This window comes from Mauremys mutica, chromosome 18, assembly GCF_020497125.1.
Source record: "Mauremys mutica isolate MM-2020 ecotype Southern chromosome 18, ASM2049712v1, whole genome shotgun sequence".
NCBI lineage: Eukaryota > Metazoa > Chordata > Testudines > Geoemydidae > Mauremys > Mauremys mutica.
In genome coordinates this window covers 21,148,463-21,160,689 of record NC_059089.1, presented here as the reverse complement: position 1 = coordinate 21,160,689, position 12,227 = coordinate 21,148,463, and the positions used below count along the sequence as shown (strand labels likewise).

The window sequence follows — 12,227 nt, the reverse complement described above, 5'->3', positions numbered from 1 at the left end:
GGAAGTTGAGTTGGGCGAGGGGAGGGGAGCGGAGCAGAGCAGCCGCCGAGCTCCTCCTCCTCCTCCGCTGCAGCCGGGCAGGAGACCGGACCCGGAGCAGGCAGGGGCCCGCTGCCGCCCCCAGCCAGCCCCCGCGGGGAGGAAGGGACGTGGGAGCCGCCGCCGCGCCGCGCCAAGGGGGGGACACGTTGTATCTCCGCGGCGCGTCTGCCTCTTTGTCCGCCGCCCCCCGCCCGGGAGAGTTGCGGGATTGCAGCCCCCCCGCCCCCCCGGAGCAGGGGCCGCTTCTGTGGCTGGGACAGCGCTGCCCGCGGATCCCCGCCGCCCCTCCTCGGGGGGAGCCCCCGGCGCCCCCGGCCAGCTCGCGGAGAAGGGGGCGATCGAGAGTGCGCTGCGCGGCGGGGCTGTCTCCGGAGAGAGGCGGGCGGGCGAGCCGGAGGGGCGGATTTCTTCTTCTTCGCCTTGTCCAGCGCCGGGACGCCGCAGAGCAGCGCCCCAGGGCCGGGTGCCTCGCCCCGGGCAGCGGGGCTTTGTTGGCTCGCCACGTGAACCCACTTCGGGACGGCGGCTGCCCGCCGGGGAGCCCCAGACAAAGCCCCATTGAGAAGCGGGCAGGGGACGTCCAGCAACTCCAGGGGGAGGCTGGAGAGAGACCAGCGACCCTCCCCCGCGAGCAGGAGCCACCTGAGGGGAGGGGGCAGGCGGGGGTGGGTTCTTAGCCCCCCCACGCGTGTCTCTCTCCTTTCCGGGCTGGGGCTGGGCGAGAGAGCCGAACCCAGCGTGTGGGGGAGAGATGCTGAAAGGAGCCGCTGAGCTGGGATCTATGGAGCATTTTATAGGAGAGAAGTAACGCTGCCAAAATCCCGCCAGGGAGTGATAAAAAGGAGCCTTGGACGTATCAGTTCCCCCCCACCCCCTCCTCCAATGCTTCCCGCACTGGCCGCACAGCGAAATGGGAAGGAGCAATAGCGCTTTACGGTCTTGCAAAGGGAAGCTTCGAAACTAACCCAGGAGCCTCCAGATCCAAGGAGGAGGAACCGCTGCAGGCTGCTGGTGTGTGTCCTCAATGAACAGGAGCCGGGGCTGGAACCGCTGGCAACTCATCTAGGACAAGTTTGTTTTTTTTTTCCCCGAAGGGTCCATTTCTCCGAAGGACCATGGAGGAGTGGAGGCAGTGTGGCCGCTGGCTAATCGACTGTAAAGTTTTGCCCCCGAACCACAGGGTGGTCTGGCCCTCAGCTGTTGTCTTTGACCTGGCTCAGGCTTTGAGAGATGGAGTCTTGCTCTGCCAGCTGCTTCATAACCTGTCACCTGGATCTATTGATCTCAAGGACATCAATTTCAGGCCACAGATGTCACAGGTAAAATGAGCCTGGGCTGCAGACAGTATTTGAAGGAAGCCAAATACTCCACGTGGGGATGATTAGCATTAACACCCTTAATGGGGCACCATCAGCTTGAATCTAGTCAGTTAACAAACAAAAAAAAACCACTGCATTAAAAGTAGCTTCAGGTCCTAGATCTGCCCTTGAGTCCATCCCCACCTCTTGCTAACTGGTGCTGCTCTAGAATTACGTTTCTCTGTTTTTTAAAAGTATCTTTCCCTTGTTGCTGTGTGACAGACCCACAAAAAGAGTGGAAAGTGTGTGTCCATGGGAAATGGTGAATTATAGACAAGTAAACAAACTGGCAAAATGGAAGTATTCCACCTCCAGTCTCCCTTTGTTCATAGCCCTATTAGGGGTTTCATGTAACTAACTGGTGTACAAAATTCAGACGGAAATGGTTTTGGTTTTAAGGTGACAGTGTCCCTTTAATGTTGGTATTTCAGAGAATAGGACCGGGCTTCAAACACTGCCCTGAACACTTACTAGCCCAGAGACAAAATCTCGCCCACCTTCTACCATGATTTAAAAAAAAAAAAAAAACCAAACCATGATCTTACTCATCTGACACAAATAAATAAAATGACTTGCCCTGGGTGAGAAGAATTCTACAAAACTCTGTTAAATGCTATTTTAAACATAGCATGATAGCATAGCTTCCTCCCCCAACTGGCAGAGCAATCTGATGATGGGTCACTACTCCTGTGCAGTGCCAATGGGGATGGGATCCCCCCCTGGTTGAGGCATTTGTGCTAGCAGATTACATAGTAGGATTGGGGCCAGAGGGTGTCATAACCCCTATATGATCCTTTTTAAGGCTCATCTGTTAAAGGGACTCTGTCAAGTAGTTATAGGTCAAATTCTGCAATCAGATCCGTGTGGGTGTACGCAGCTTTCCCCCAGAGATGCCACTGGGATTGTGCACAGGTTCAGTGGTCCTGCTGCACGGCAAGATTGGATCTTAAGGGTTTTGAACTTTAAAAAAAATGATCAGAACCAGAAATGTTTCCAGACTTTTTTTAATTTTACTGACAAGTGTTTTTTGTTTTTGTTTGTTTGTTTTAAAAAATATTTCCTTTAGGTTTTTGCAATCCAAGCATTTGTGGTATTTACTCTAGAAGTGCATGGGAAACCAGAGAATGAAATTGACTAGAAACACAAATGAAGCTGGCTCCTCTGTCTTTGCTGTCCACACTGAGCTAACTGTGGAAATAAACAAGTAGCCTATATGCTGATGAGTAGATATTAAACATGTGGCCTGTTCTAATAACCTCAGGTTTTATTGGTAACAAAGGCAAGGGAATGTTATTGGTAGCAAGGGTATCCGGGTGTGATGTTTTTCCAAACATAAATTCAACTTGACAACTCTCAAAGATAAATAGCAGGTCATCCTGAGTCCTAAATGTATGAACTGCAACCATCCTCTCTATCCTGGGACTGCCTTTGCGTTTGTTGCGTGAGTGGGTTTTGCTATATATTTTCTAGTAATGTTTTCAGCTGTTGTGATTTCTTGCCTATAATAACTTGTACGTTTTAAGGAGATACTGAAAAACTATTCATTGCCCTGTACACTTTAATCAAAATTCAAGGACTTGGTGTTGAGTACAAACTTACTCTCGGTTCTGCAAAGATTTAAGCACTTGCTTAACTTTACACATTAGTAGTCGGGGCGGCTCTAGGTATTTTGCCGCCCCAAGCACGGCAGGCAGGCTGTTCGCCGAAGCCGTGGGACCAGCGGACCCTTCGCAGGCAAGCTGCCGAAGGCAGCCTGCCTGCCGCCCTCGCGGTGACCAGCAGAGCGCCCCCTGCGGCTTGCTGCCCCAAGCACGCGCTTGGTGTGCTGGGGCCTGGAGCCACCCCTGTTTGGTGTTTGCGTTATAAGCTGATCAAACGGCCTTTCTAAGAATCTGATTTCAGGGTTTGATCTCTTAGCCATAGTTTATGTTTGGAGGAAACATCTAGTTGCGCAATGTAATGATCTGTGCGTTCTCAGAACACCCTAAGGGTGACACTCTGCATTCTTTTCTTTTAAGGAAACATTATAGCCCTCCCAGTACACTTTCGGGAGGAAATGTGGAATTCAGAGTTGGCCTAAACTGATTTACAGATAGCTGAACTATAGTAGAACTCTCGGTGTTTGTAAAGGAACTTATTGATACCTTAGTTCTGGCGCTGTCTGCTTTGTGAGGCTAGGGCCATAGAAGAGTTCGATATTTAGTTAGTGGTTGCTTTTAGAGCTGTTGAGAACGTACTACTCCTGATGAAATTACTGGAAGCTATGGGAATTTATGATTTCTGGAAATTCAAGTAAAACTACACACAGCTGAATAAAATGGTCCTACTTTTTAGTCTAAAAGTACCCTGCTTTTCTAGTTGTACTTGCAAAGTACTCTTTAAAGCAAAAACATTTTAAATTTTTAAATCTTTAAAACTGATAAGATTAGAAAACCTGGATGTCCATCGTAACCAAAGGACTTGTAAACCATTTCCTCTTTCACTTAAGACCCAATCCAAAGCCCTTTCCACGCACATCAGTGGTTTTGGGGTTAGATGGGTACCTGCCAGCTTCTGCATGCAGGAACTAGTGATTTTCCAAGGGCAGCTAGTGACTTCACAAATAGATCAAGGGTCATCTTGCTCCTCTCCTTGCTGTGTTCTAGGGGGTCTGTGAGGCTGTCAGCTATTGGAGGTAACAGGACTTTGACAAAGGAAGGCTGGCCCACTGGTTAGAGCACTAGCCTAGGAATCGGGAGACATGCTTAATTCCCTGCTCTGCCACAGACTTCCACTGTGACGTGACCTTGGGCAAGTCACTTAGTTTCAGTTCCTCATCTGTACAATGGACATAACAGTGCTGCCCTGCCTCACAGGGGTGTTGGGGTGGGGGGTAACTATATTATAGACTAAAGGGCTCAGATACTGTGGCAATGGGGCCATACAAGATTAAGTAAAGAAGGAACAGATCCTTCAAACGCTGCATTTGAAATACAGACATGCACACAGGGCATATTGGCCTGGTTAGGTCAGCAGTGTCTTTCTTTTTACAGAAGTTCTTCACTTCGCCTTAAATGCTGGGGAGAGAGAAACTCATAGTAGACATGATGCAGGCAGGGTAATATTCTGCCCTCGGTTTCACCTGCTCATAGTCAGTGATGTAAATGGGGTTACACAGGTGTGGAACGAGAGGCAGAATTTTGCCTGTGGTGAGAGTTCGTTTCAAAGGCCAGCAGTGAAATTATGTCTTGGTGAAAAGGAAATGCTTTTTGATCCAGAGGATGCTGGTGTCTGTGACTTTCCCCTTCATGCTGATTAGCAGTGGAATTTATTTTACCTGCAGCCATTAGAAGTATCCCGGAGAACGCACTGTGAAGTTGGTCTGTCAGGTCCTATCCTGAAACCAGAAAAAACAGCCTTGTAAAAGGCAACAAGGACTTGCTTGTGTTCCATGCTGATGAGAGGTTAGCTGAGGATTGCCTCATCCTGATACTGTGCTGTACTTGTTGGGCAGAGGAACCATGCATAGCAGAGAGTCAGTTAGTCAGACCAGAGAAGCTTTGCTCCTTGATGCTGTGTGGAGTTGGTGCCAGGGCATATTCATTCTGACTCTGTAAAAAGCCAGCTCTGCAATCCGAAGTCTCAGGTTGGCTCATTCATGTTGCATCTCAGAGACTTTGGTTTGTTCCCTGATGCTGCTGGCTAGGGTAAGATTTGCCAGCACCCTAGTCAGCCCTAACTTTCTAGCCATGGTGTTCTAAGTAGAGGACTCAATGGCCAGTGCTGTGTTTTGCACATCAGTGCAAGGCTGGCTTTGGTGAGACCTGACTTCTGCTAACAAATCATATTGCTGCGGGAGCAAGGTCCAGAGTGGTGGAAAGTAAGAAAATGGCTTTAATCCCCTTCCCCTCCCATCCCTATTGATCTGTCCATTACTGCTATTGGATTTTATTATGAATCAGGAGACCCAGCTGATGCAAGGGACATCCTCGTTTGCAAAATGCAAGCAGCTGCAGCAACCCTAGGGTTGAAATCCTTCAGTCTCCTGGGTGGAATTCTATAGCCGACCTCCTTCATCATCCCTCCCTTGACTCACCTCCCAGAACCCTTGGAGCTCTCCACGGCCTCCCCGGTGGTAATCTTTGCTGCCACTATGGCTAATTTCCAGGCTCCAGGTTAGAGCAGTAGTTGCACACTCCAGCTGGCTCCCATGTATCCGTTGCTCTTTTCATAATTAAAACAAGGAGACGGGTTTTATTTTCCCCTTGAAAGATAACTGCTAGTTTTGAGTTTCGCATTTTTATTGCTGGTTAGATTTGCTTGTAATTTTGTTAAGTCTTTGACCCAAATACAAATTAAATAAGTGCCTCTGCCCTGTGATACAGCTTGGCAATTTTTCTCGGTTGTAACGTCGTTTGACTTCACATGAGTTTGATTGTGGCTCAGTTAATTTTCCCTGACAGGGAAACCTTGACTTGTACTCGTGCTGTTGCAAAGGCCAGTCAGAGGTGAGCTACCAAATCGGGTCCTAATTACACAAGGAGCTCTGCATGGGCAAACATCTGTGCCAGCACAGAGCCCCCGTTACTTCAGTGTGGCTCTGGATCAGCTGTGTAGCACTCCCTTGCCAGGCAGGGAGTAGGTTTGGTTTTGATCCAGACTTTCCCATGGAGTATCTTGCAAACACTCTGATCTAATTAACCAGATTTGTAATAGAAATAGCTGCTTGTTCTCTTGGCTAAGATCTTGTAAAATATCCGATACATCCTCTGTTGAAGGCTATAAGTTCTACCCTGGTCTAATAGATCTTTTTCCATCTGTACTGTGAACTTTCAGGGCTGAAGGGAATGTTTGGTGTCCTTCAAGAGGACAAGAACAAAAAACGAATCCACCTTGCCATTGCTTCTGTCTAGAAGTTGCTTTTCTTATTCCATAGTTTGCTAATAATTGTAGGCAGGGCCGGACAGTTGTGATCTAGTGGCTTGGTCAGAGGGCTGAAAGTTGGAGAAACATGGGCTCGAATCCCAATTCTGTCACTCACTTGCTGTTCAATCTTGGCAAGTCATTTTACCTCCTTGCACCTCACTTTCCCATCTGTAAAATGGGGCTAGTAATGCTTTTGTAGAACAACTTTGACCTATGGATGGAAAGTGCTATATATATATATACACCAGGTATCTTCATTATGAATAAGTGAAATTAGCTGAACTACAGAAGCAGCTAATGTTGCTGATTTCGAAGAACATCCATTTGAATGGAAGAAGTTGGGAACTGTTGGCTGAAGTTACATGCTACTACATTGGTTGCTGTGCCCTTGGTAAGGAAATAGTTACTGCTTATATTCCCCTGCAGGTGGGAGAAGGGGTTCCAGATACCTTGTCACCTAAGACTTGCCCACTCCAGTAATTGCATCAGCAGAACGAATGTTAGGTGCTTGGTTTATTAGCAGTCCAGCCTTTTTTAGCAGCAGGCTACCACTTTGTGGGCTTTGATTAGGAAAAAAGAGGATGTGAAAGTTACTATGACTTCAACCATGTCTCTGCCTCGATTGCAGATAGCTTCTGATATGTGTTAGCTGCTCCTGGTTGACCCTAGCTCCTACTGGGACAGACTATGACCAACCTGTCTGTCCTTTCATTAGCAGTAAGTGATGCAGTGAGCAGGCAGTTGTAGGAAAGAGATCTTTACTGATTGTGTAGATGCCAGCGTTACATGCTAAGAGGTCTGTGTTTGAGAGCACTCAGGCCAGGGCCGGCTCCAGGGGTTTTGCCACCTCAAGCAGCCCCCCCCCCTCCCCCAAAAGCCACGATCGCGATCTGTGGCATTTCAGCGAGAGCTCCTTCGCTCCGACCGGGAGTGAGGGACCCTCCGCCGAATTGTCACCGAATAGCTGGATGTGCCGCCCCTCTCCGGAGTGGCTGCCCCAAGCACCTGCTTGCTAAGCTGGTGCCTGGATCTGGCCCTGACTCTGGCCCATCTCAGACTCCTGAGCCACTGGTGTTGCACCAAACAAGATTCCTACTGTCACCTGTCCCTCTTCTGCCAGTTCCACTCAATCATACGACATATGTTAACTCAGTGTTGGTCATGACTTCTTGTCCTAGCCAAGATAAGGCCTTTGGGGCTGGTGGTGGGGAGTAACTGTTGGTTGCTCTAGAAGGCATGTAGGGAGCGTCCGTAAGCTTCATGAGATGCAGGAAGAACATCATTGCAGGGGCGTATACCATGAAACAGGCCTATCCCTTAATTTATCAATTGGTGTCAGTTCTACTCTCAAGGCGGAGGTAACAATAATAAATACTGGGGGAAGACAATGAATCCTGCCTCTGCAGCATTTTAATACCGTTCGCTGCCGGCACGTTAACCCTTCTTCTTCCAACAATTTTGTTTTAAAGCCATGTGGGGGGAAAGCAGCTTTAAGAGACTTTCTGTCCAGAAAGTCACAATCGCTTCATTTCCTCTCCTCTTCCCCCCGCCATGCCCTGGTTTTGAACAAGACCATTAACTCAAGTACAGCTGAGCTTGATGTTACCTGCCCTGGAAGGCAAATCACGCACCTGGCAAACTGGTGGCTAACAGTGGCGTATTATCGCCACGGCCGGCAAATCTGCAGGGGCGGCAAATTTATAATAGCAGCATTTTTGTAATCGTGGCATCAGTGACGCTGCGATTCTACCAATCATAGCGCGTATTGAAACCACCAATGACGGTGCGACTCCATTTAGTAAACATACTCTTGAGAATCCTCAACTGCACCAGACCCCCACTTGAACGCGGGGTTTTGGATCCATGCGCGGTCCTGCACTATAAGCGAAATCACACTATACAGACATGCGTTCAAGCTAGGGGACGCTGTACTTGTAATTTGTTTATAATAACTTGTAAATGTTCAATTATTTTAATGATATTTAGATTCATTTTCGTTCAAACGAATTTGTAAAAAAACTAAAACAAGTTCATATGGGGCCAGGGGGTGGCAATTATTTCAGGGCTAGGGGCGGCAAAATCATTAATCCACCATTGGTGGCTAGAGCTGGTGGGGCACTGGCATCTCTGTCCCATGGGAAATTTTAGCATTTTGAACTGAAATGTTGCAATTTCCTGTGTAGTGTAATGTTTTTGTTTTGGGTCATTCCAAATGTTTTGTTTCAGTAAAATTAACTTTATCAAAACGCTGTCTCCCCTTCCACCCCCCTTAATAATTGAAATGGATGTGTTCCCGCAGAATGTCTCAGTTTGGACAAATCAACATTTTCTGTTGGAAAACTTCTGACCAGCTCTACTGGTTACGAAACCAATTGGCAGCAGAGATTCCTGCCTTTCGATAACTGTAATGTTTCCATAACTTCTCTGGCTTGTCTAGACTACAGAGTCTTGGGGTGTGGGGGGGGTTTATAGTTATGCTGGCAGAGCCCCTTAATGGAGATGGAGTATAAGCTAACAGGAGGAATTCCTCTGCCAGCACAGCTACACCCCTTCCCTGAGCAGCATTAGCTAAGCTGATAGCAGGGCTCTGTTGGTAGCATAGTGCGGTATAAAGGCCTGGAGATGTAGCCTGCCTCTTGTTCTGCTGTCCTTTCTCAGCCTTGTGTTCTCTTTACTCCTGTGCTCCTTTCCCTGCCTGAATGCCACTTTTCAGGATCAGCTCAAACATGAACAATTCTTTGCGCCTTTCACGAACGGGGGCCTTTTGAAAATACCTCGCCTGGGACAGGAACCCTGCTCCAAAGGACTTATCCTCGCCATTTCAGGCCTCTCTCGTCCTTGAGTGAATTTCCTGATTGGCAGGGTGAATTCTGTTGAATAACACTGAGTTCCTGTCAATAAAATCAGCCCCGTCTTGTAGAAAAGAGGGAATTTTTAAGTCTCCAGGACTGTAGTAGGTATTTTTGGTCTTACCTAGGAAATTATGGCAAGAAAAGCCAGCAAGAATATATTTGGCGTCTTGATCTGCTTTTGAGGTTCGATCATTTTTGCCAGTCTTTCAGGGAAAGTCAGTGTTTGGTGTTAAACTTTTTCCCAAGTGCAATGATGAAACTTTGCTCAGTGTTCAAAGATTCTGCTTTTATGTACTTAAGTATCTCCAGTGATCACATTGATGCCAACTAATTATAATCACAGGGCAATAAAGACATCTTTCTGTGGAAGTAAGTACTCTTTGTCACTGATCATTATCAAAATGCATGTTCCCCACTAATGTACTGATTGCTTTAGCATATGTGTTTCCCTGCTGGGGTGTTATAGCTGCTAAGATGCTGAAGTCCATATATACACATACATAGGTGCTTGAGGGAGGTGATAGGTTTGTGCACATTGAGGGCTTGATCGTCCAATCTGCTGGGTATCCAAAACCCCACGGTGCTGCAGGTTCTCTGTGTTTGACAGTTAGGACCTTTACTTTTATTTTTGATGAACATATGCTCATTTTTGCCATTGCATTAAAAAATAGCCTGGATACTAGAGGCCATTAAATCATATGGTGTGTTAGTGTCAATAATGGTTGGCCCATAAAAGTTTATCTCTTAGAACATGTCCAGATGTGCAGGTAATTAATTGTGGCCTGGCATGTGTAGTGGTTTGTTACTCTTTAGTCTGCTGAGACCCAGTGAATGTAATCCGCATGATGAAACTATTGGCCATTTTTCTATCTATCTATTGATGGGAAGACCAATAGACACCTGACTTTCTCCAGTAGATCAGAATAACCTGCTGTGTCCAGTGAACTGTTGGAATAACACACCTGTCTTCCAGAGAGAAGAGGAGCGAAGTAAAATAACGTGCTATCAAAGGCCTACTTATTGATGATCTAGGCATTCATTTGTTACGACAACTCAAAGCGAGCAGTTTAAAAAAAAAATTCAGTACATAAGATCAAGGCATGTCGGCACACTTGGCACTAGTAATTATTCACAAGGGTTTGGGACTTAAAGATGTTGCTTGAAAGCTTTATAGCTTCAGTGCTTGTAATGACTTTCACATGTCATGTTAGTTGTTTAATATAACTCCGCATTAGTACAGCCTCCTTGGCTGAATAGTTAAGACAGGTAGATTACAGAGAAGGATGTTTTTTTAAATAACCTATTGGCTGGCAGGAATTTGATAGACATTGAATGGGAAAGGTGTTTGTATTGTATAGAACCTGGATGCCCTATAACACTCAATGCTACGCAGACATGTGGTAAAAGAGCTGAGAGTTTGAAAGACCAGATGCGCCAGGTGTAGGAGATCAGTAAACGGAGGTGTGGAAGGGGAATGTAGAACAGCAGTTGCATGAGCATGTTTTGTCTTGGCTGGTGCTGTGTACATTTCCCAGGTGTAGTATTAAGCAGCTCGGTAGCAGTACTCTCAGCTTGCCACCGGCCTTGCCCTGGTCAGCTGAATATTGGTGGATCGGTCTGTTTACGAAGCGTATCTTTGACTCTGAGGGTTTGTCTATGCTGCAGAGCTTAGGGAGGATGCTACCTACGTGCATGGGAGAGCTTCTCTTGTCTGTGTAGATACTCCACCTCCCTGACCGGCAGCAACTGTGGCGACTGTAGAAGCCCTCCTGTCAACCTAGCGCTGTGTACACCGGGAGTTCAGTCGCTATGACTGTGTTGCTCAGGAAGTGGATTTTCCACACCCCATAGCGATGTATTGAACTGGTATAGGCTAGCAGTGAAGGGCAAGTCTCAGTGTTTGGGCAGAGAATTGGAACTCTTCACTGGTACAGAAACCAAAGTGTTCTTTCTTTTTTTTTTCATAGTCTTCTGATCCATCTAGAACCTCGTGGTCTGTATAGTCAACTGTTTGTTACCTTCTGGCTTGCCCTTTCCTAGCCCTGCTGGTTTTCCGTCACGCTCTGCTTCTTACAGGTCAGTTCTGCTCCAAAAAGTGATGGTAAAATAGTCTTCTGTACCCATGTTTACTGCATCTCCGTGACTTCTAGTTCAGATATACTCGGTTTTACGTGGAAAAAGGTGTTTGTTGTTTCTTGCCAATCCTGCAAGCTCCACCTTGAGCCCAAGAACTGACCTGAGTTCTTTCCTTCTCCTGCATTGTATTATCACCAGGAATAAATAAGCTACATGCCAGCTGGTTCCCTGCCCCCACCACAAATGGCACTCTCTGTGTCGGCCGCGAGGCTGCCCGGGTGGAACGCACTCACCCTGCAAGTGGAATGTAATAAAACAATTGTTGCCCGAGAAGGTGGAGGGAGTGAGCTGGATTCTGTTGGCTTTGTCAGCTCTAGGGCTCAGAGGAACAAAACGTAGTGAAAACGGACTTGTTGTTTTGAGTGACTCGAGTCATTTAAATACCCACAGGAAACAGATCTCTTGTGTAAGAAGGTGCCTTTTTTTTTTTTTTTTTAAACCTGGTTGCTCTTCAGGTGTAGGCCCTCTTCAAGCGCTTCATCCAGATATCTTGTCTGCCTTCTCTGACCATTATGGTGAAATCCTCTTGCCCTGGATGGCCATCTAATAATAATTCTACGGCGAGAAAGTAATGTTGTTAAACAGTGCCCGTCCAAGAACACTTGTGATACTTAACTTTTACTAGCTAGTTAGAGGGTGGAGAAGTTAATCAGAATTTGATGCTTACTCTATTGCTAGCCTGGTGTATACGTGCAGTGGAGTTAGTGAGTTATACGGCTAGGACAACGATAATGCGCGTGTGTATACATCACCTTCCTGACCACTGCTCGGTGGCAAGTCGAGCTTGTGGCGAGGGAGCTTAGTGCTGGAGCTTAACGTCATTTCGAGGCAGCAGGTACCCAATTATACGAAATGATCCATAGACTTTTACGGATGCTAGGATCAGTATTTCTTGACCGTGCCGCACAGCTTCACCTTGGTTCCTTCATCGGTT

General features: G+C 47.0%; 1 protein-coding gene across 2 annotated transcripts in view; it reads left to right on the top strand.

The window, feature by feature from the left end:
- Positions 1–353: 353 nt before the first annotated feature.
- Positions 354–12,227, top strand: part of VAV2 (vav guanine nucleotide exchange factor 2) — a 304,625-nt gene continuing 292,751 nt past the window's right edge. Inside the window, exon 1 of one of the 2 annotated variants that reach the window (XM_044992733.1) lies at positions 354–1,361. In XM_044992733.1, coding sequence (XP_044848668.1) covers positions 1,158–1,361 — 204 coding nt within the window. In that variant the 5' untranslated portion in view covers positions 354–1,157. The remainder of the gene's footprint in view (positions 1,362–12,227) is intronic. The other variant, XM_044992732.1, reaches the window with a different exon arrangement.